This window comes from Danio rerio, chromosome 16 (assembly GCF_052040795.2).
Source record: "Danio rerio strain M-AB ecotype USA chromosome 16, GRCz13ab, whole genome shotgun sequence".
Taxonomy (NCBI): Eukaryota; Metazoa; Chordata; class Actinopteri; order Cypriniformes; family Danionidae; genus Danio; species Danio rerio.
In genome coordinates, this window is record NC_141036.1 from 35,425,181 (window position 1) to 35,447,960 (window position 22,780).

A 22,780-nucleotide genomic window follows, 5' to 3' on the forward strand; every position below is an offset into this window, starting at 1 on the left:
CCTACAGTATCATTAATCCTTGTCTTTGTTCACACATAGCGGTAATTTACAGTAATGTTGCTACGTCTCATGCTGAAAAATTGCCAGCTTTAATGGTATCTTGAAAACTGTTTACACATGATCTCTTAAACATAATTTACCAATAATTTTCAGAGACTGCATGTGTAAAAGAGGCAACTAAAATAACACACCACTGCATGCTGTAAGGATTCAAAGGCTTTAATATTTCCGGAGGGAGATACAAGTAGCAAATCAACAGTGACTGATGCTGAGAATCAGATGAGCTACATTACTCAGTGTTCCCAACAGCATTTACTGCCAGTACTGCATTGTCACTGTTGATATACTGTACTGTATGCATTATACTCTGTTCCCAGAACAGTACGGATGTTCTGCTTAATCTACAGTCTAAAGCTCAGCTTAGTCTAAAGCTTAGTCTGTTGTTGGGAAAGCTGATCCTACATCAGTGATTTAAAAAGTATCATGTAGCAGAAGCTGAGCTCTCCTCCAGGACATCAGTCAGGGTGCGCAGTTTAAAGGATGATGGTCCAAATCCTGTTGCTGAGGGAAAGATGGGGAAAATTAAAAACAGATGTATGTACTGTATGTGGGTGTGCTTAAATGTATCACTTCATTGAAGAAGGATTATACATGAATATTACTTCTTATATAAAAAAGTACATTTTATTTTTATTGTGCAATTGCTATGTACATTATTTGCTTGATATACGAGTACAATCTATACAACCATTTTTTTCTTCTTTGGATTTTCATTGTAATGTAATTACATGCAACTTTTATAATGCTGCTTTATAACAATAATTGTTGTAAAAAAATGAGCGATACAGGAGTGCGTTTCCCAAACAATGACATAACTCGCAGCTGAACTATCATAATGCGATGTTTGGGAAAAGAATGATGTAGTGACAAGTGTTTCCCAAAACCATAGCTGCTTTGTAGCAGATCCATCATTTGAACCACGTTGGATATAATGTAAAAAGTCCATAATGATGCTCTAAATGGGGCGGAGTAACAAATTCTTAAAAAAAAAAAATTAAACTATAATTTTTGTGCAAATCAAGGGCGTAGGTTTGGACTTGACATTGGTGGGGACTGGGAATGAATATTGTTTATATATATATATATATATATATATATATATATATATATATATATATATATATATATATATATATATATATATATATATAATATAAATTATTTAACTGCTATTCAAATATATTATTAATTAATCCTCTCTTTATACAATTTATTAAGTAAAATTAAATAGTCAGGCGCTTAGCCAAGGGGGTTCAGGTGGTTTGAAAGACCAAAAGTTTGATTATTATTATTACATTTGAATTTATCTTATCATTCAAATGGCCAAATTCTCACTGAGGAAGGTTGAATCATGCGCTGGCCAGTTTTTTATTTGCCTATAGGCTTCAGTTTTTAATTTTTATCAAGTTTTAACAGATTTGCCAAAGAAAATTATGATAATTTTTTGGGATTTTCATATTTGAAGAGTTTAGATGCAAAAACCTCTATATGCCATTTAATATTTTCTTCTAAAATTAGCATTTTTCTCCAACTTCTGTGTGTGGATTTAACTTTTATAGTGACTAATACGTTCTTTTCATTGCCTTTAAAGTGAAATAACTGAACATAAATATACAAGGCTGAGAAAAAATGCTCGTTTACATGGCATTTAGAGCTTTAGGCATCTGAACTCTTCATTTCTTTATTCTAAGAATTTAAAGTTTTAATTTCTAATTCTAAGTATTTTTTATTATTTACAAAACTGTAATAAAGCTTACAGTTTAAATGCACATGTGTAAATAAAGCAATTTGACAAAATGGTAGGAAATATTTTTGGTACATCAAAAATATCCAATAGTCAAACTATCCAACAAGATAATCCAGCAAAAATTAGTTCTTAATATGTCACTAAAATGTAATAATTATACCTTAATTAATAAGAATGAATAATTAATCAGATGAATAACTGCAAAAAGGTGCAGTTTTTCAGAAAACAAATAACCCCTCCTTTCAATAAGCTGGCCACAGGCCTAAAAGTGTAATGTTAATGAACTGATAAAGAGAGAGTTTAATAAACACTTTCGTTTATTTTCATACAAATTAAGCCTGTCTCATAGTATTATTAAAAGATGGAGCACAGGCTGTAGTTTTTCTGACAAATTGTTTCACCCGAACTTGGAGATGTTACTCTAGAGATTAGGAGAACTGACAGGGTTATATACATTTACAGGTATTTATTCTGCATTTAGTTTTCAGGGAATATTGTATAATAATATATCAGTCTGCTTTAACGTTAAACTGACCATAAAAGCAGCGAAAACACTAGCAATAGCGGCATTATCATGACGGACTCATTCAGTTTAGCGAACTTGAGCTCATGTGACTTACACTTTTTGTTGAAAAACGCTCTTTATGTCCACCTTTTTTTGCTACCGCCATCCTCACTTGTGCGTGTCACACACCCCACGCACATCGGGAAATTACCTCCGAGCAGTTGTTTTGGCGCTACTTGTATCTGAAAGCAGCCTCTCACATGACAGCAGGGAAAGGCACAACCCATCACAATGTTCATATGTGTTTGAGGGCGGTGCAACTCGAGGAGAGAACATGATTTAACCCTTTCAGCATGTCTAGGTTTACATTGACAACGCAATGTTTTTTTTTTTTTTTTTTTAAGTGAATTAAATTATTGGTGGGGACATTTCAGTATTTGGTGGATATTGGTGGGGACACGTCCGCTCCGTCCACCCTAAATCTACGCCCCTGGTGCAAATCATATTGTTTTACATACACACGCATTAAAAAAAATCCAATATTAGTTTTGGCAACATGCACTCATTTTCCATATTAATTAAATATATTCAAACAGCACATATACGTGGGGCCTATGCTTCCTTTACAAATATTATGAAAAATTCCTAATTCTATTCTAAAAATTAAATCACTTAACTAACACTTTAATCTCATATATAAATACAGCCGGCAGCTAGCTCTCTGCAACTCTCACATGGTCGCCCACTGAAGCTAAGCAGGGCTGCGCCCGGTCAGTACCTGGATGGGAGACCACTTGGGAAAGCTAGGTTGCTGCCGGAAGTGGTGTTAGTGAGGCCAGCAGGGGGCGCCCAACCTGCGGTCTGTGTGGGTCCTAATGCCCCAGTATAGTGACGGGGACTCTATACTGCTCAGTGTGCGCCGTCTTTCGGATGAGACGTTAAACCGAGGTCCCGACTCTCTGTGGTCGTTAAAAATCCCAGGATGTCCTTCGAAAAAGAGTAGGGGTTTAACCCCGGCATCCTGGCCAAATCTGCCCACTGGCCTCTGTCCATCATGGCCTCCTAACCCTCCCCATATCATGATTGGCATATCATCACTCTGTCTCCTCTCCACCAATCAGCTGGTGTGTGGTGTGCGGTCTGGCGCAAAATGGCTGCCGTCGCGTCATCCAGGTGGATGCTGCACACTGGTGGTGGATGAGGAGATTCCCCCCCCCATTGTGTAAAGCGCTTTGAGTGCCCAGAAAAGTGCTATATAAATGTAACGAATTATTATTATTATTAAATCATATAAACTGTTAATGGTTGTTATTTACAGTACGCTATTTATTAAGAAATTAAGATAAATCCTACTTAATAATAATAATAATAATAATAATTATTATTATTATTATTATTATTATTATTATTCATTTTCTTGTCAGCCTAGTCCCTCCATTAATCCGGGGTCTCCACAGCGGAATAAACTGCCTTATTATTATTATTATTATTATTATTATTATTATTATTATTATTATTATTAAGTAGGGTCTTGTTTATTTTAAATTTTTTGAAAAGTCTACTTTTACAATTTGACACATTCAAACCACTGCAGAAATGTTCTAGGCAACAGGTCCATGTTTTATATGCCTATAGTACAGATACATTTCTTAATAAATAAGCTACTATAAATTAAAAGCATTAACGTATGTTATATATATATATATATATATATATATATATATATATATATATATCTTTGTTTTCACCAGCTTTGGAGACATAACGTAGATTCTTTTAAACTTTTAAATAATAGGTCACTTATAGCTTTCGTCATGAGCCACGGCTGTGTTCAAAAAGGTATTGATGTTTTCAAAGAGCATTGCGAAGGGAGCGAAATTGTCAATATGAAGATAGCTAAAACTAAACTGTAAAAAAAGACTTTGAAAGCAAACTACATCTAAGAGAGATGACTGATGAGGTCTTTTTAAAATCCTTACAAGTTTAAATGTTGGTATGTTCGAAATGAATAAGGCTTAGGGGGAATAACTGGAAATAGAACACAACCAGGAACTATGGTTCTAACAACAGTTCTAGAGGTGTAGTTGCATGCATACAAGTTTGCAGCGCAGTTTGAGAATGTTTCTTGGAACGATAAATTTGGGAAAACGCCAAATCAACAAACTATGTCTGTGATGATTCAACTTTCGACCTTAGTTGGCTAACTATGGTTTTCAGAAATGCACTATAGTTTAATTTGAATCAAACTAATCTGAATGTGTGAGCTACAGTAACAGTTTTTTTTTCTTTCAAAAAAGTAAAATACTGAAATCATTTACAAAACAAGCTCAAAACTATTTTTTTTCATCGAGGCCAAAAGCAGACTCATTACGAATCTTCATCTACCATTGGCCAGACACCAGTGCAAACTGTTTTTTTTTTTTTTTTTTTTTTTTACAATAAAACAGTAATTGTGATATTTACCAGACATGCACGGAGAAAAATAGCTCCTAAAAAGGATTGATTACTTTTACACCTGACTCCAACATGCATTTATACAACTTTCCCAGTGAGACAAAAGTTAAATGGGAAGAGAGTATTTAAATGAATCTTCCAACACAATTTACTAACATTTCCACCTAAAAACAATTCTTAAATGTTGCACTTGAAATGACTGCAGCTGTTGTTTCCAGGTGGAGCCGTCATATAGAACATAAAGTGCATGGTATTAGGTACAAGATTTTTTCCACATGTAAAATTTTAAGTATAATGCCAGAGGAACACATCATCCAAACATATTTTTGACAAATATTTTATTTTTATTTTGCTTTGAGAATTAAGAGATGACATTACAATAAAAACCCAAAGCAGAGAAAATAGTTTGAAAATAGTTAGAAAAATACTGAAATCATTTTCAAAACAAGTTCAAAACTAGTTATTTTATTTTTAATTGAGCCTTGAGATTTACCAACAGCAAACCAGACAGGCACAGATAAGAATAGCTGTAAAAAGATGTGGTTATTTTTGCACCTGACCTTAATAAATATGCATTTGTAGAACATTCCCAATCAGATGGAAATTAAACAGGAGAGGAGTATTTCAATGAATTACGCAACACAATTTACTAACATTTGTATTACTCATATAACAGGTCTTTGCACCATTAACAACAATAACACAACTCTTAAATGTTGCTCTTAAAATGCCTACAGTTGTTGTTTCGAGGAAGAGGCAGCATTTAGAACTGAGAGTGCCACAGAAACACATTGTCCAAACATATATTTGCCAAATATGTCATTTTTAATTTGCTTTAGGTTGTAAAAGATGACTTGGAACAAACAATTAGTGTGAGTCACGTAATACTAGCGCAATAGTAGTTCCCTCTGACAGCGAGTGATCTGTTCTTCTTGCACCTAAATTGTAAATAACAAAAACAGTTGTCAAGATGTACGTCTAGTGGGTTCCTACATAATTACAAACAGGCATGGCTTACTGTAAGTAAATGGGAGCGCATGGGCGCTGTCCAGTTCTGAAGTCTTTCACATTTGTATGTAAAAAATTTTGTCATTGTCTTGTGGTCACATACAGTATATTAAGTTTGTCTATTTTGTGAATAAGCCTTTTCTTTGGCCAATAAATAAAAAATAGGCCTTATTTGAATAAATTGTACTTTTGTGCAATATGTATAGCTACTTTGATGTACACTGACCGGTCACTTTATTAGGTACACCTGTCCAACTGCTCGTTAACGCAAAATTCTAACCATTTAGGCATGTAGACATCGTCAAGACGATCTGCTGCAATTCTAACTATGAATCAGAATGAGGAAGAAAGGTGCTTTAACTGACTTTGAAAGCGACATGGTTGTTTGTGCCAGACAGGCTGGTCTGAGTATTTCAGGAACTGCTGATCTACTGGGATTTTCACACACAACGATCTCTAGGGTTTACAGAGAATGGTCTGAAAAAAGAAAATATCCAGTAAGCGGCAGTTCTTTGGGTACAAATGTCTTGTTGATGCCAGAGGTCAGAGGAGAATGGCCAGACTGGTTCCAGCTGATAGAAAAGGCAACAGTAACTCAAAAAAACACTTGTTACAACCGAGGAAAGCAGAAGAGCATCTCTGAAAGCACAACACATTGAACCTTAAGTCAAATGTGCAACTGGTTTCTTGAACATGAAATTGGGATCACTGTACTCAAATGGCTTCCACAGTCACCAGAGCTCAATCCAATAGAGCACCTTTGGGATGTGGTGAAAAAAGAGATTCGCATCATGGATGTGCAGCCGACAAATATGCAGCAACTGCGTAATGCTATCATGTCAATATGGACCAAAATCTCTGAGGAATATTTCTAGTAACTTGTTGAATCTATGCCATGAAGAATTAAGGCAGTTCTGAAGGCAAAGGGGGTTCCAATTTGGTACTAGTAAGGTGTACTTAATAAAGTGGCCAGTGAGTGTAATAACTAAATAATAATAATTAAATTTTTTTTTTAATATATCTTTGTTCTTTCATTTACGCATTGTCAGTAAAGGACCTGCAGAACTTGAATTGTGTTTCATATCTGTACTTCTTCAAAAGGCACCATAGAAGAAGTCCAACTTTTAAACTGGCCTTCTGAAGCAATGAAATAGATTTATTTGGCATTTTTCAGATTCATTTGGTCTTAGTCTTCTTCCTGCAGCTCAAGTATGCCACTTATGACGCTGGTTTGAAATACTAGTCAACGGTGTTTGAAGTTAATAAAGTCAAAACTGGTACAGCATGGCATTTTAGAGCTCCTTTGAAAATGATTATCATTGAGTAACTTCTGTATACTTTCAACACTTCAAATATACAGCAGAGGTTTAAAGGATGGTTTGCTCAGAAACTCAAATTTACTTGGTATTAAGCCACCCTCAGGTGGTTCCAACCCTTTATGGCTTTATTTTTCTGAACAAAAAGTAAGATATCATGAAGAATGCTGTTAACTGGTTCCCACTGTATTTATAGTAGGAAAAAATACAATGAAAGTCAATGGCAATGGTGTTCAACAGAAAAAAGAAACTTAAACGGGTTTGGAACAAGTGGAGGGCGAATAAATAATGACAGAATTTTCATTTTTCACTAACACAGCTATACAACAATAGCAGAGAACAATAAGATAATCTTTATGTGATGGATCCATTATAAAATTAAGTGAGCTGCATGAATTTACACCAAAACAATAACATCAAACAGGTTTAGAAAGATTTGGGGATGTGGGATTATGGGTGAACTGTTTCTTTAAGAGGGAAAAAATGAGAGAATGTGAGAGGAAGGGAGAAAGAATGAGAGAAGCCAGGAAGAAAAAGAGTGAGATAAAGAGTTAGAGATGGAAGATCGAAGAGCCAAACAAAAGAGCCAAGGGCGTGGAGACACCAGAGCGTCCAAATCCCATTGACTGTTCCATTCAGATGCCCAGCGCTCTCTCTCTCTCTCTCTCATACACACAAAGACACAAGCGTTATCTCTCAGAGGACACACGCTGTAAGTTTATACTCACAATAAGTGTCTCAAAACAGCCTCTGGCCACCACTAACGTGGATTTAGTCAAATTTCAGTCAACAGCCGAGTCTTGATCCTTTCACTCATAGGCAGTTTGTAAGATAGTTTGCGTCTCATAAAAGCAATGTTAAAGAAAAGCGTTCCTTTGGAGATTAAACACCTGCTGTTGTTTATAAGTGTAGATGGTGAAATCCAACAGGACTTGATTAAGCTGGTTAATCAAGTGGCTGATTAAAGAAATTGGGAAATTCTGGGAAGCACATTTTCAGTAAAACTATATTAAGTTGGTCAGGCAACAAACTTGTTACCAACTTGTCGTTTAGTACCACCTTTAAGTGCTAAGGCTATTCCAGAAGCCAGAAACCAGCTTCACAAACACTGCTAGCAGTTTAATGGTACTGTATGTAGGTTTTTGATTCTTTTAAAGTTTAAACATATATGTTTACAGCTATTTAAGAAACATGCTAAGTGAACATAGCTGTTTATCTGGAAAGACAATGCTGAAGTTATTTATACATTATAAATGTGCATTCCGTGTCAGAGTGTCTGTCTTTGTTTTGGTCTGTGTAACCCTGCCCACTGCCAGTTTACAATTACATTTTTACATCCCAGGTTGCCTTTGTGGCATAATGGCTGCTTCAAAATAAGCAGATGACTCCGAAATAAGATACAGATTTAAAATTATAACAAAGTTATTTTATTAGAAAAAAAAATCCACACGTAAAGATTAGCTAGGCAGATTCCATTGTAAGGATCGATCATTAGGCAAGCTTGCTCCTGTTGGTGTCTTCAATCTGACAACCTGCATTTGCGTGGAGTCATCGGAGGATGGGCTATAGGTAAAAAATAACAATGTATTGAATTAGGACACAATACTTAGTTTAAACACTCAGGCCCTTATACACCTGCTACAATAATGCGCAAGACGTGTTTGGCACGATTTGTTGTTATTTTCAGACCCGCGCAACAGTAGGTTTCACTTTTTGCACCACATTGTTTAAATAGCAAATCCATTTGCACCACTTTGTGTACTGATTGGCATGCTGGTCTAAAATAGAGGAGCGTTAAGGTGCATTGTTGGTTCGGTGCTATTTTGAAGAACTGAAAAAGACCGCACCATTGCCCAACTAAGAGCAGGTCTACAGTTCAGTGCAGAGCACGTTAGTTATGTGCCTAACTATGTAAGTTTAAACGCTTACACATTGCTTAATACACACATCCTCGTGCTGCAGATGGTCTGTTTAACTATTTTCTTGCCAGTAAAGCATTCAGTTTTTCCTCTTACAAAGTTTGCCATGTAAATAGCAAATGGGCCATAGCATGACACAACTGACTCTTAAAGGAATGGGAGATGAGACTCTGATTCGTTTATTACACGTTATGCTCAAAACACACCCATAACTCATTAAGTGAATAAGCACAACCCTGTGTTAGACCATGCGCCAGGGCGCAGACCATATTTTTCCTTCCGTAAAATAGCAAAAGTTGATTTAGGCTTAATGCTTTTGCGCCATACGCTTTAGACTTTGGGCCTAGATCATTAAAATAGAGCCCTAGGTATTAATCCTACATGCTAATAGTATTTTGTTTTGTTTTGGAGTATGTAGTTGTGTTTTGCACTGTCTGGAGCCAGCACCTAAACTTTTCACTCATCATAGTACACATGCTGCTGATGATGTGACAATAAAAGTGATTTGACTTGATTTGATTACAAACTGCACCTTTAAGAGACCATGAACCAAACAAAATGTGTAATACATTTATTTAGTCAAATTTGCAATTCTGAGATTTTCAATTTATTTCTTTTTTTCTTCAGAACTGGACTTCATAATTCACAAATGCAAGGTTATATCTCACAGATCTAAGGAAAAAGATCTAAATTTCAAGTATAATCAAAATTGCGAGTTTATATTCTGATATTTTTGTATCCTGCAATTTTGTTTTAACAACTGAAAAATGCAAGTTCATATCACACAAATCTAAAAAATAAGCAGAGAATTGCAAGATGTAAATACACAACTGCATTTTGGCTGTTTAGTTACACAAGAGTAGTGTTTTTGAGGTAAACTGATCAAACCTCCATTTTAAGAAGAAAAATGTGAAAAAGGTGACATCCTGCACATTGTTCAGTCTTTAGGCATGCATGAGCTCTTGACAACCAAATCATCAATGATAAACTACTACATGTGTCCAGCAAGTTTAGTCATTTTTCATGTACCCTTGTTTTCATGTAACCGTCACATAAACTGTATCCTAAATTGAATTTTATCCGTTAATCTTCCTTTACGGTCATTTGTTGACTCTGAGGTGAGGTTAAACATATTACCTGCCAAAGAAAAAAATATATAATTAACGGCTGCCCACTGCTTATAATTCATGGGTGTTTTCTACAGTATTTACTCTTTTGAAGTGAATTGTATGTGACCTTGAGTTCTACTTTTTCACAATTTAACTTTTTGTTTGTTTTACTATTATAGACATTTGTGACCCAGGACCATAAAACTAGTCTTAAGTTGCAAATGCACAGCATATATGTGGGAATAACCAAAAATACAGTGTATTAGTTAAAATGATAGCTTGTTCTTTTTTTGCAAAAACATTATTAGGATATTAAAGGGCACCTATTTTACCCCTTTTTCAAGATTTAGGTTTCTTTTGTGTCTCCAAAATGTGCAATCTCCAAAAAAAACAAAAAAAAAAACCATCAGATTATTTATTTTACCTTTCATAATATTGGAATGTTCTGCTCTGAACACAACTGTGCATGTTAATATCCTCTGCTGTATGGATTTCCGTTATGTTAATGTACAAAATAAACCTGATTTAACGTCCACAAACTGCGCTTGAAGCACCTTCTTTTAGAATTGCACTGACACACGGCTATGGTGATAAATTCAGTACAAACATGCACTTTTTAAAAACGTTTTAAACTTGTAAAACTCATTCTTGATCACATTTGATGATGATTGATGATCACAGCAAGCTTATGCGGCTGTTAGTCAATTGAGTGGGTGGGGAAACCGCACTCCTAAATCACGTTGCGGTGGGCCTTAAACGGGAGGGATTTGAATCCTATTTTAACGTCAGGAAGTTTAAAAAAAAGAGACTTATTGTGTTTATATCACTCTAATATGACTGTGGACACACTATACCTAAACACAGTTCCATCCAGACAGCTTACAAAAGATGATTTTCATCACAGGTGTCCTTTAAATAAAGTGTCCGTGAAAAGATTTAGTAAATTTTATCAAAACTTAATTTTTAGAAAATTTTAAAGAAAATGTCCTCAATTTTTAGATATATTTTTAATCTTCATATTCCAGATTTTTTTAACAGTAGTATCTTGGCCAAATATAACCCTGCTGTAACAAATCATACAAATCAACTAAGTGAAGTTTATTTATAAACTAATTTTGAGAGGATTACAAGTTCATGATTGATCACAGCTGGTCCCACATCAGCTCACAAATGATTCATCAATCAGATGATTCCTAATTCCCTATAAATGTCCAAAGTTTTCTTATTTCTTATTACTAAACACACAACCTACAGTACGTAAATTGAACATACTAAATTGATACCATAATCAAGCTCTTAGCGAGCGTATCTCTTTAGCCATCCTATATCTGTCATTAGCCAGAAATAAGTCGAGGGAGCTCATCGAGATCTACCTGAGCTCAAACTCCTCTCTCGCCCTGCAAACAGGATGGAGCCCAGGGCTCGAGGATCTCAAGCTCAGGGCTCTCTCCTGGGACAGCATGCCAAACAAGCTTTATTATCAATCATCAGCTAAGTGTGAACTCTTGAAAAGCTTATTTATCCAGGTTTCCAATAATGTATAACTCTCAACTTCCAAAAACACTGGCAATAAGCTGCAAATACAATGAATTTCGATTGACAGAACTATTAATTAACAATTGTTTGTTTGGTTTCAAATATTTCATCAATGTACGCTATTGTCAACTTTAAAGTCATTTAGATCAAGTCTATTTTTACCATAATGTGTTTTGTGCAATACATTTTATCCATATTTAAACCAATTTAAGTTGTATTTCCTCAGTTGATTTAATTACCTTTACATTCATCTATTGACTGAATTCAACAAGTGCTCAGGTCATTTTTATTAAATTTTTTTTAATGAATAGATCTCTAGTCAAGCTTCCAGCCTTCAAACCTGCATGAATAATCAGAGTGGACATGGCAGGCACTTCACAAAGCTCACAGTTCTGTACACCGGAATGTGCTCTATTTAAACCTTCGAGAGTCAGTGTAAAAATGGTCCTGCAGTGAGAGGAGCCGCACGTTCCTGTAGCGGAGGAGAATAAATAGGTCTTAGTCATTCCAAAGCCTCGCTAATGCAGCATCTCTGCCTCTCGCAACCACTGACTCACGCACATCAAAGGCTGTTGTGGGGCCATCGCTCCGCCTTCTCGCCTGCTGAATATGCATGATGTGTTAATTCCTCAGCCACGTTAAATCAAAAGGTCGGAAACAAAAGTGCACAACCAGGCCTGCTCGATGCTGAGAGGCTGCGGTACAATGTGGAAAGGTGCTCAAACACAACAGAGTTAAAATACAACGACTGCAAACTTAACTTTGAAGAGCTCGTTGCAACAGGCGCACGCCACAAAGCTGCAATAATCAGAACATTAGGGCTCTTCAGAAATGCTCCTTCAAGCCTAACATTAGACAACGGCTGCACACAAGCACTTGGCCTATACACACTAATGGGCAGAAGCCTTGTTCAGGCACAATTAAGGAACTGAACCGTCCCTCTCATACAGATATTCAAAAGGAGCCATTAAAAATGTACTGACTGTTCAGGCTAGAACACGCTTTCTCAGCTGCATGTCATCCAAACTGGGTCAACTTCCCTCCCTCCTTCCTCGTTTTCTCTCTCTCTCCCTCTCTTTCTTTCTCCATCCCTCCCACCGTTTCTCACTCCATCCCACCCTTCCTCCTCCCAGAGTCCTGAAAACACTATTCTCTGCCTGGGAATATTTGCCATGCAACAGAGCAAGAGCGAGCAACAAGAAGTCGGAGCGCTCTCAAAATAGACACCTCATAGATACACAGACCTCATTATGAATGACTGAAAGGCCTCATGAATTATTTGAATCTTCAACTCACTGTCTGCAAGATAAATCGCGCACTTGAATTCTATGTAAATATGGACGCTTATATCTTATTTCTAGAATGAATTCTCATTGCTTTAAATGCCTAATGACCTCTTCGGGGAGCAATTTGAGGTTAAAGTGATAGTAAACTATGACAGGATTTTCATTTTTCACTAGCCCTTCACTTGTTTAAAACCTTCTGTTGAACCCACAACAATATATTTTAAAAAAACCTGGAAAGCTTGACTTTCACATTTGTTTTTCCTCCAATGAATATCAATTGTTACCAGTTTCACTTTCATACTGAGCATTAATACCTCATAGCATGGTTACAAATATTGCTATGGAAGCCATCAAGATGATTTCCACAGAGATTCAGCCACTCCAAATGTGGAAACAAATGATCAGACTTTGAAGATTACCAAAACATGATCCTTTTTTTAGTGGATTAACTTGCAACAATTAATTGTTTACCTAAAGAATAACTATGTGACTAGCACTGTCAACTTTGATATCCCAAAGAGTTTACGTTTGACAAAAGCCAAATATGTGGTCAGCGCCAGTAACCTAGTGGTACTGCGGGCTGACATATAGCACCAACTTGCTCACAGCGACCTGAGTTCGATTCCTGGCTCTAGGTCCTTTGGCAATCCTTCCCCTTTCTCCGCTCCCAATGCTTTGCTGTCTGAATTCTTTACTGTCCTGTCATAATAAAGGTGAAAAACTCCTTTAAAAATATTTATTAAAAAAATGCTAAATGTGTGAATTTAAGCTGATCAAGCTATTTTTTGTCCACTGAAAAAAAATTAACAATTAATTTTATATAATGAAATCTACAGCATATAACATGCAAGCTCACATAACAGAAAAATGATGCCTTTCACAATGTCTATTCTGATCAGATGTAACTCTCTCTCAAGTGGCTGCTGCAAAACAGCTATAAAAAAAAACCTCTTTTTTTCCTGAGCGCCCGGCTGCTACTTGTAGCTACTGAAGTGTGTCTGAGCAAAGTTAGCCTGCAGACATTGCTTTTCAAGACCTCCACCTACACCAATGCGGACATCCACACAACGCTTTCTGCATGATGAGAGCATCAGAGGAAACGCTGCATTTTATGTTACAGGTGTCGATAAGAAAGCACACGTATGGATTAGTATGAATTTAAAAATAAGATGCAAGCTGTTTGGCTTAAAACAGAAATCTATAGAGCAAGGAAATCACTGGACTATGAAACATATGACAGACAGCTGAGAGTATATACTGAGGAGGATACATATGTCATATACTGTATAGTTCCTTGCTTTAAAGGAACTGCAGATGCTAGAAATTGTCATATGCTGTAGGGAAACATGACTGACTTCCATTCCGCATCTCTAAAATGTAAAATGCGTAACTTATGAAAATCAGACATAAGCATTTGTGATATTGTCATGTGATGTACAGTACCGGTCAAAAGTTTGGGGTCAGTTTTTTTTTCGAATAAAATTATTCTGTTAATCAAAGCGGCATTGATTAAATGTAAAAAAAAGGGTTAAATAATTATTTATTAAATATTTATTTTTTACTCATTGCATGTATTTTCAAATGAATTTATTACTCCAGTCATTATTGCTTTTATTACTAAAAATAATAATAACAACAACAGTAATAATTAACATTAGAGTGATTTCTAAAGGATCATGTGACTAAAGACTGTAGTAATGTAGCTGAAAATTCATCTTTAAAATGACTGGAATAAATAATTAAATTATAAACTACTTTTATACAGTTATTTTATAGTGCAATAACATTTCGAATTTTAACATTTTTACTGTATGTTTGATAAAATAAATGCAGCCTTCACTGTAAAAATGCAGGGTTCCACAAAATTTATTCATGTTGTCCCAACGCAAATTGATTAAGTTAATTTAACACTTTTAACAAACTTAGATAGATTGAACATAAAAAAATAAGTTGTCCCAATGAAATCTCAAGAATTGTGTTGTTTCAGCTAATTTTAAAAAAGTAGTTTAAACGAGCAAAAATACATATATTTTTGAGTGTTGGTGAGCAGGATAAGCTTATTTCAAAGCGTTTAAAAATCCTACTGACCCCAAACCTTTGACTGGTAGGATAAACACTCAATTGTATCTTTTCTGCTCGTCCAAACTACTTATTGGAATTGAAACAACACAATTCTTTATGTTTTTTGGAGACAACTTAATTGTTTTATGTTCTATCCACTTAAATTTGCAAAAACAATTAAGTTAACTTAATCGATTTGTGTTGGGGTGAAGCAGTTGTGTGGAACCCAGCATTTTGTGGTGTACAATGTAAAAATGCAGGGTTTCCACACAATTCATTCATGTTTTCCCAACAGAAAATCCATTAAGTCACTGTGAAAATTTAAGTGAACTGAAAGATAGTTCAGGTAGTTTGAACAAGCAGCAAAAATCATTTTATGAGTGTATTATAGCCTCCATATATTGTAGCATATAAAATATACAGTTGGAGATAAAATTATTAGACCAATTTCAATAACAATTCAAATCATACAAGCACAAAATTGTAAAACATTAAATATTTCCAAACTTCAATGAAATTGTGTTTAACTGATGACTGAAAAATAAAATAAAAAATCTAGATAAATCTATATCAACCCAGATTTCTGCTGGTTTCCCCCGGGATTTTTCAAGAGGGTTGTTCGGTTCTAACGTGGTCCGGTATCATCAAATTATGTTTACTTCAAAACTTACTTTAGCAAAAATCATACAAGCACAAAATGGCAAAATATTAAATATTTCTTATTTTCAATGAAATTGTGTTAAAGTGATGAGTGAAAAAATTAAAGAAACCATGATCGAGGCCATGATCGGTAAAGGTTGATGGAGGGATTGACAGTATAGTGTCTCCTTCACTTTACTGGGGTATCAGGACCCACACAGACCACAGGTTGAGCGCCCCCTTCTGGCCTCACTAACACCACTTCCAACAGCAACCTAGTTTTCCCATATGGTCTCCCATCCAGGCACTTTAGTGAGTAACCGGTGTTGGGCTGCAGGGTAATAGGGTAAAGTTGCTGCTCTCACAACTTTTGACAAAAGCATGTTAGATATAATGTAGTGTTGTGACATCAAACCCAAATATATATATATATATATATATATATATATATATATATATATATATATATATATATATATATATATATATATATATATATATTTTTTTTTTTTTTTTTTTTTTTTTTTTTTTTTTGCATACATTAAAGGTGCAGTAGGTGATCTGCCAAAATGCTAAAAAAAAATGTCCCTCCCCTGCCATTCAAAGCCACGCCTCCTGAAACACAAACGCGCACCTTAAAGATGACAGCAGACAACCCACTAGTTCATGTCAAGCGCCTGTTAAAAATAATATCACTTTATAGTACATTATAATTCTACAATTCCGAATGAAAAATTGTATTACATCTAGCATGTTTTCAGTTGTTTAGCAAGCAAAACTTGTCATACTGTGCAATATTTCATGCATGCAAGGATCGCTGGTCTCACTCTCTCACACGCTTTGTCTTAAAATGACTACTGTATGCTTAGTGCTTAGCCAGTGGAGTGCAGGAATTACACTTATTACTAAGCCATGCTTACGTGTTATTTCAGACCGAATATTCAAAGTGGCATGGTAAATAAAACAGAGAGCACATCACAGGTTAACATTGTTCAAAAATGAACCGATGTGAATATAAAAGCAACTTCAAGCTCAGTAAAGCAGCCTAGATAGAAAATTTACTGATGTTTTGTTGTTAAATTAAAAAATCTACATTATCGATGCTTTAAAAGGAACCTTATGAAACTGAAGTCACATCCTTCTTTTGTGGGAAAATTTCAGTGGCTGAGCAACACTTCCTTGCATATAACCCATTCATAACAACAAAATCTACACCACCATGACTGAAAATAATTTTGAAACATTGCTCTCTAAAAGAAATCCTTTAGCTATGGTGTCATCCTTCCTACAGCGTACAAAAAAAAAAACTCCCATATTGATTTAAAACTTCAAAAAGTTTTGATTCAGCATTTGATTTTACAGCTGTCTCGTGTGCACATGAACACATACAAGAGCAAATGGCGGATCTGTGTGAACAGAGGCACAGTTGTACAAATCTACATTTGTTGACAGACAGTTTGGGCTACTTATCAGAATTACGGGAATTGTCGACCGAACAAATTTTAATTGGACAAATATTTTTTTTTGTTTTATGCCTTGCACAGAGTATAAAAATATGATTTATTTTTATCATTACTGCTGGAACGTGAAGAGACTTTCAACCAGTACAACAAACAATGTTTTTGAGGACAATCGCCTACTGCACCTTTAAGTAGGTATACAAAAAAAAATGTAATAATCATTTAATAATATTATTGTATTAAACAATATTATTGTAATAATCAATAATAATAATAATAATAATAATAATAATAATAATAATAAAAACATTACATTATTGAACAATAAATGGTTTAATGTACCTTTTGTTGTTTTTTCTATAAAAGTGTATGGTAAAAATACAGCTTGAATGTTAAATAAAGTAACCTTTAAAGAAAAGCACCATAATGCAAATAAGTCTCACATGTTAAACATGTTCCAAAACCACGTGTTTCTCATGTGAGTCTAACATGTGAAGTTCGTTTGTGGTTTTTTTTTTTTCATTAGAAAAAAACAGAAAAGAGGCCTTTTGCTGGTGCAAGGTAAAAGTTGCTAGAATGGCATTTTCTACTGGGTGTATTGGCACGTCCACAAACTGCCCAGCTATTAGCAGCAGTACATCAACAAATTCTTTTAATGAATCCTGTCCTCTGACCCATCTATGTGTTTACGAATACAAGGCTTGCTTTAATAGCCTCTGATCTAATCCATCACTTGACACCGACACAATATCAGCCATCGCTGACTGTAACCTCATGGATATTGATTCTGGCTTTCCGGAAGGAAAAGAAAAAACAGCATTGTCACTAATAAGCAGTTTCTTTAACTAACCCTGATCCGATAATCACTTCAGAAAATGTTTATTCTGAGATCAAGTTTGTAAGATGTAAGAGAGCGTTATGGGGTTTGTCAAGACCTCAGAGTGCACACAGAGAGTCTACAGCAGACGCAGGAATCACTCAGGGGACGCTGTGATCCTAAAGCAGAGAGACAGGGACGAAACAGCAAACAGATCAACGTGTGCGGCCCCTCGCACAGCTGTCTCCGGTTAAATAATGGCTCCTGCTGATCCCATCCTGCTAGCACAATTACCCAGAGCTCCGGAGACCAGAGCGCAGACGCTCAGAATGCTCGGATAATGATTCCCAGCAAATTGATGACACCAGTGGCCTCGTTTGCACAAGCTAGATTAACCTGAGCAGGAGAGTTTGGTGAACGAGAGCCGAGCAGATACTGCGGTAAAAGCAGCATTTTGTAGTGTGTGTTTGTGGATTGCATCCTTACAGAAGGGCAGTTTGTTTCGCATGAGCGCTCACCAAAAGTACAACCAGAGAGCCATGCATCTTATGTGGCGCATCTTGCAGGGCTGCGGAATCACCTGTTGATTTGGGTTAACAAAAGCACCTTTTTGTTTATGTACGCATGCAGGAAAGTTTGTATGGCGAGAATGTCACCTTAAAGGAAACTCAGCACCTGTGGAAATTGCTCCCTCCGGACTTCCATTATTTCAGCTTTTGGTGATACATGAAAAACAAGCAATTGCTACTGCCGGAGTGGATATATTGAACCGTAAATAACCGTAGCAGGTTTTCGCCCGTCCCATCTCTTGGCCCGTGTTGCTTCGTCAGTGTGTGTGCATTGATTTTCATTCACCAAGATTAATTGGCCTCTTTAATAGACTAATTTCACAGAGGAACGGCAATAATCAGGGACAAATGAGCAACAGACTGGGTTTGTTTACTTTGCCTTTATTATGAAGTGCTTAAAATGCCTTGTGTCTTGTGCTTACATCATTTGAACATTGGCTCAAAAAAGTCGCAGGACATTTTTTTCTTGTTTGTTTTTCATCCTCAAACAGTGGATTCAACTACAGTAAAAAGGTTTTTCCTCTTCAAATGAGTATCTACATGAAGATCATCTCACAAACTGAGCTTGTTATTCCTCTTTCAAGATATAAAAAAGGAAGATTGAGCTAGGTAACATCTACCTGAATCTAGGGTTTTCTTGTGCTACTTTTTAAGGATTTCTACAATGAAGTGCTTTCAACCTCAGGGACGACCAAACTGGAGGAAATGAAGTGTCGGATCTGAGCTGTGAGTGCATTACAGAACGGCTATGCAGATGGTACACCTTCCTATCACTCCAGTCCTTTGCTTGTCCTTGCGTGTCCCTTTGAGTTAACCTCAGAAAAGCCATTACATGCCCCGTACTTCGAGAGAATGGTTCTGAATTGCTTAGAGTGGGGTTACAGCACTTTGGGCCTACATCCTAAATCTACGTTTAAATTCAAGGCAGGCAGTGCATAAGCAGAGAGCAAAGGAAGATGGTTCAGACTTATGGATTTCGTCTCACTAAACTCTACATTGGCATTTTCCCTGATGTGGCATTTTTAAATGTTTATTGAGAGTATTGGATCGAAACATACCTGATTTAGAAAAAACTGCTATAGGTAATACTTTTATTACTTTCAAAAATACCATGCATTATGATTATTGCTTTTTATATTCTTATGAGAACCCCTAGAAATATTGCCCCCTGATACTATCTCTACATTTTGGCAAAATTATAAGCTTTGTGGTATTGGCATAGATTTTCCTTTCTTTTCTTTTCTTTTTTTTTTTTTTTTTTTGCATGCATTAAGTAGGTATACAAAAAATCAAGAATAATAATCATAAAAAAAGAAAACATTAAATTATTATCATGGATCTAAATGCTTTGGCATGTTAATAAGTCTGGCATAACCCAAAAGGCAACATTATTGAGAAAGAAAAGGCCAAATAAAAACAAAAAGTGCATTATAGACAATCATACATCCTAGATGGAGTAATTAAAACATACAATAAATCAAAAAGTCAAATAAATTAATGGAATAAATACCGGTTTACCTCGATTGCGAATATGTTTGGGCCACTTGCAGCAGTATGATAATATCCACTGACAATACAAAAGAGTTTTATTTTAACGAGGAACACGGTGTCACTCAAACCTTCATTTGACGCCAGTCATAGTCGAGTGCTGCGCAGCGTCAAGGTGAACTGTCTGAACGTCATTTGAGGACATGGGTGCTGAAGTGCATGCGAAGGTTCCATATTCCTTTAAGGTCAACTTTGCGAAACAAAAGATAAAATTGTGCTATTATTGGGTTTCATTTTGATTGTGAAACAGGGTAAGATAGCGTATTCATCCTAACACGTGACAGGGAAGTGAGCGCTGACAGACCGGAAGTCACGCCTCAATGGACGAGTGAGGTGAGAACGCACCTTTAAAGCACGCAGACTCGTAGTGCTTGTTCAGGTAGGACTTGAGTGCGAAAGTTTTGTTGCATCGCTTGCATTTGAAATGCTTAAACGCCGAGTGGGTCTGCATGTGTGCCCGCAGGTTGGAGCGGTCGGCGAAGGCTTTTCCACAGTGTGCACATCCAAAGGGCTTCTCGCCCGTGTGAGAGCGCATGTGGCCCTGCAGGAGCCAAGGTCTGCTGAATGCCTTCCCACATATGTCGCACTTGTGCTTGAGGTCATGGGTGAGCAGGTGCATGGCCATGGCTGGCATGGACACGTACACCTTCCCACATGTTGGGCACTTTTTGGCCATCTTGCTGTCTAAGCTCCGATGTGTCTGTTTGTGCCTGCTCAGGTTGGAAGACGTCGCGTAGGTTTTGCCACATTCGTTGCACGTGTGCCGCTGGAGGGTCCGCGAGCCACTTATCACTTTCCGACGGGACCTGCCGTCTGTGATGAAGAAGGCATCCACGGTGTAACCCTCGCTCACCGCATTGTCGCCATTGATGTACCCGGATGTGATCTCTGACTGCGGGCTGTCGGGTTGGTCTGAGTCAGGTGCCCCGTAGTCACTGTGGTTGCTGTCGTAAATAGGTCCTGGAGAAGGTACTTTAGTGCCTCCGTCACTCTCTCCATCATAAATGGCCGGGGTGATGTAGTCACTGATGTAGCCTAGCATGGAAAGAACAAAATCTTTTATTCAATTATTCATATTCACAAGGGAATCGGCTGAGGACAATGGGGTTCGGCGATGCAACGACCACTTTTCCGCTCAATTTATCTCCACCTTGGCAAAGGCGACAGGCAACCAGATTGTGCCAGCGCTCTTTGAGATTCATTATATGTTTAACAAATTCAGCATTTCTCTTTGAATATAATTAGACTTAATGACCACTCACTGCTGGAAATTTCACATCGAACAGTGTCAGGTTGGCTTCACATTATTCCAGAGTTATTTGAGGACAAAGTCAGGGAGCTGTGAAGGATACTACATCCGCTGTGGACTTACAGTATGAGCACAGATAGCACTTTTTTACAGTAGGAGATTAATTACCCCACTCTAAAGGCACCACCATAAGCACAGTGTGCAGCGTGCAGCTGCCCTAAGCGTTTCTTTGATTTGCAGAATAAACAAACACCTAAGCTCATTTGGAAGTGACTGGGCTCCAAGTTGCTGAGAAGTTAAGCATCGTTACCAGTAGATGTTTTTATATAGCGTTCATGCAAAGGTTACTGTGCGTTTTCAGTGCTGGAATCTTACTGATTGTGTTTAAATTGTCATCACGGTTTTACAAAAACCACAAGCAAAGCCTTGGGGGTGCTCAATCCAACCACTTTCATTACATAGTTTATTTTTTACATTGTAAACGAGCCCCTTTTGTAGCAATCTCTGGTATATTTATCTCTGGTATATGTATATTAACTAAACGCTAAAAGAGCAGAATAAACAAAACGCATTCCTTTGCATTTACCTTTGTCGTGAATCCGAAAGCTGAGATCGGTCCTGGACCTGCCGTACGCGCTCTCAAGTTCAGAGGATGAGAAATCATCTAGCTTCACCTTTTTCACCAAAAAAGACCTTGGCATGTTTAGAGCGCAGAGCTGAAAGCCTCTTCCAGCACGTTATCCTCTCTTTATCCACCGCACAATAGAAGAGTTGATCCTGCAGGTCTGAAAGTCAAACACCTGAGCCGGGGAAAAGACGCGGAAGCTCCGAAGCTTCAGCTGAGAACGAGGCGATCCGCACAGACAAAATGCAACTTCAGCACTGGACAGCGCACGCGACGACTGAAGCAACAGCAGCAGCAACAGATCCGCCTCCCCGAGCCTGTGTCAGAGTGCGCTCGGACTCAAATGGACACGCTCCAAAAATGGGCAGTTTTAAATTCAAGCACGTTTCCGGAGAACTGATGTTGTTAAAGCAAAAAGACCGAGAGAGAGAAAGTGAGAGAAAGAGCTACGCTCGCGCGGGTCGGTTTGATGTCTGAGCTCTGCTGATCAGCTGCTGGGATTTATACGGGCGCGATCAGGTGGGAGATGGAGATGGAAGTGCTTAATTTCATCCATCAGAAATCTCCCGGGAACAACATTGGACGAGAATGATTTATTGATGCTGTTATTCGTCTCTCAGTCTCATTTTTTCACGTTCACGGCGCCCGCCATGTTTCCGCGGAATAAGAATATTTAGGAAAGTCGAGTTACGACAATGTGATCCTCATAAGCTTGAAAAATCCACATTTCAGAAATCAAAGCGAAATTATTTTTTTAGGTGTACTGTAATTTTTTGAACAATGAAAAAAGTGTAATGGTTCTTTCCCTTTTCAACAGCAAGTGGGCAGTAAAAAAAGCAGAATCACCTCAAACTTGGTCTGATCCTCGTTTT

The 22,780-nt window shown here is 37.0% G+C and overlaps 1 protein-coding gene and 1 long non-coding RNA gene across 2 annotated transcripts; both read right to left on the reverse strand.

Moving 5' to 3' along the window:
* Nucleotides 1–203: 203 nt before the first annotated feature.
* Nucleotides 204–2,605, reverse strand: LOC147833378 (uncharacterized). The gene is made up of 2 exons (XR_015512336.1): nt 2,428–2,605; nt 204–561 (listed from the first exon to the last, which is right to left on the reverse strand). It is a non-coding gene; the product is annotated as an uncharacterized LOC147833378 (long non-coding RNA).
* A 17,145-nt stretch (nt 2,606–19,750) lies between these two features.
* On the reverse strand, nt 19,751–22,383 carry scrt1b (scratch family zinc finger 1b). The gene is given in 2 exon segments (NM_001014347.2): nt 19,751–21,069; nt 21,870–22,383. Coding segments are annotated over 2 exon segments (840 nt in total). The 5' UTR covers nt 21,985–22,383; the 3' UTR covers nt 19,751–20,344.
* Between the last annotated feature and the right edge of the window lie 397 nt (nt 22,384–22,780).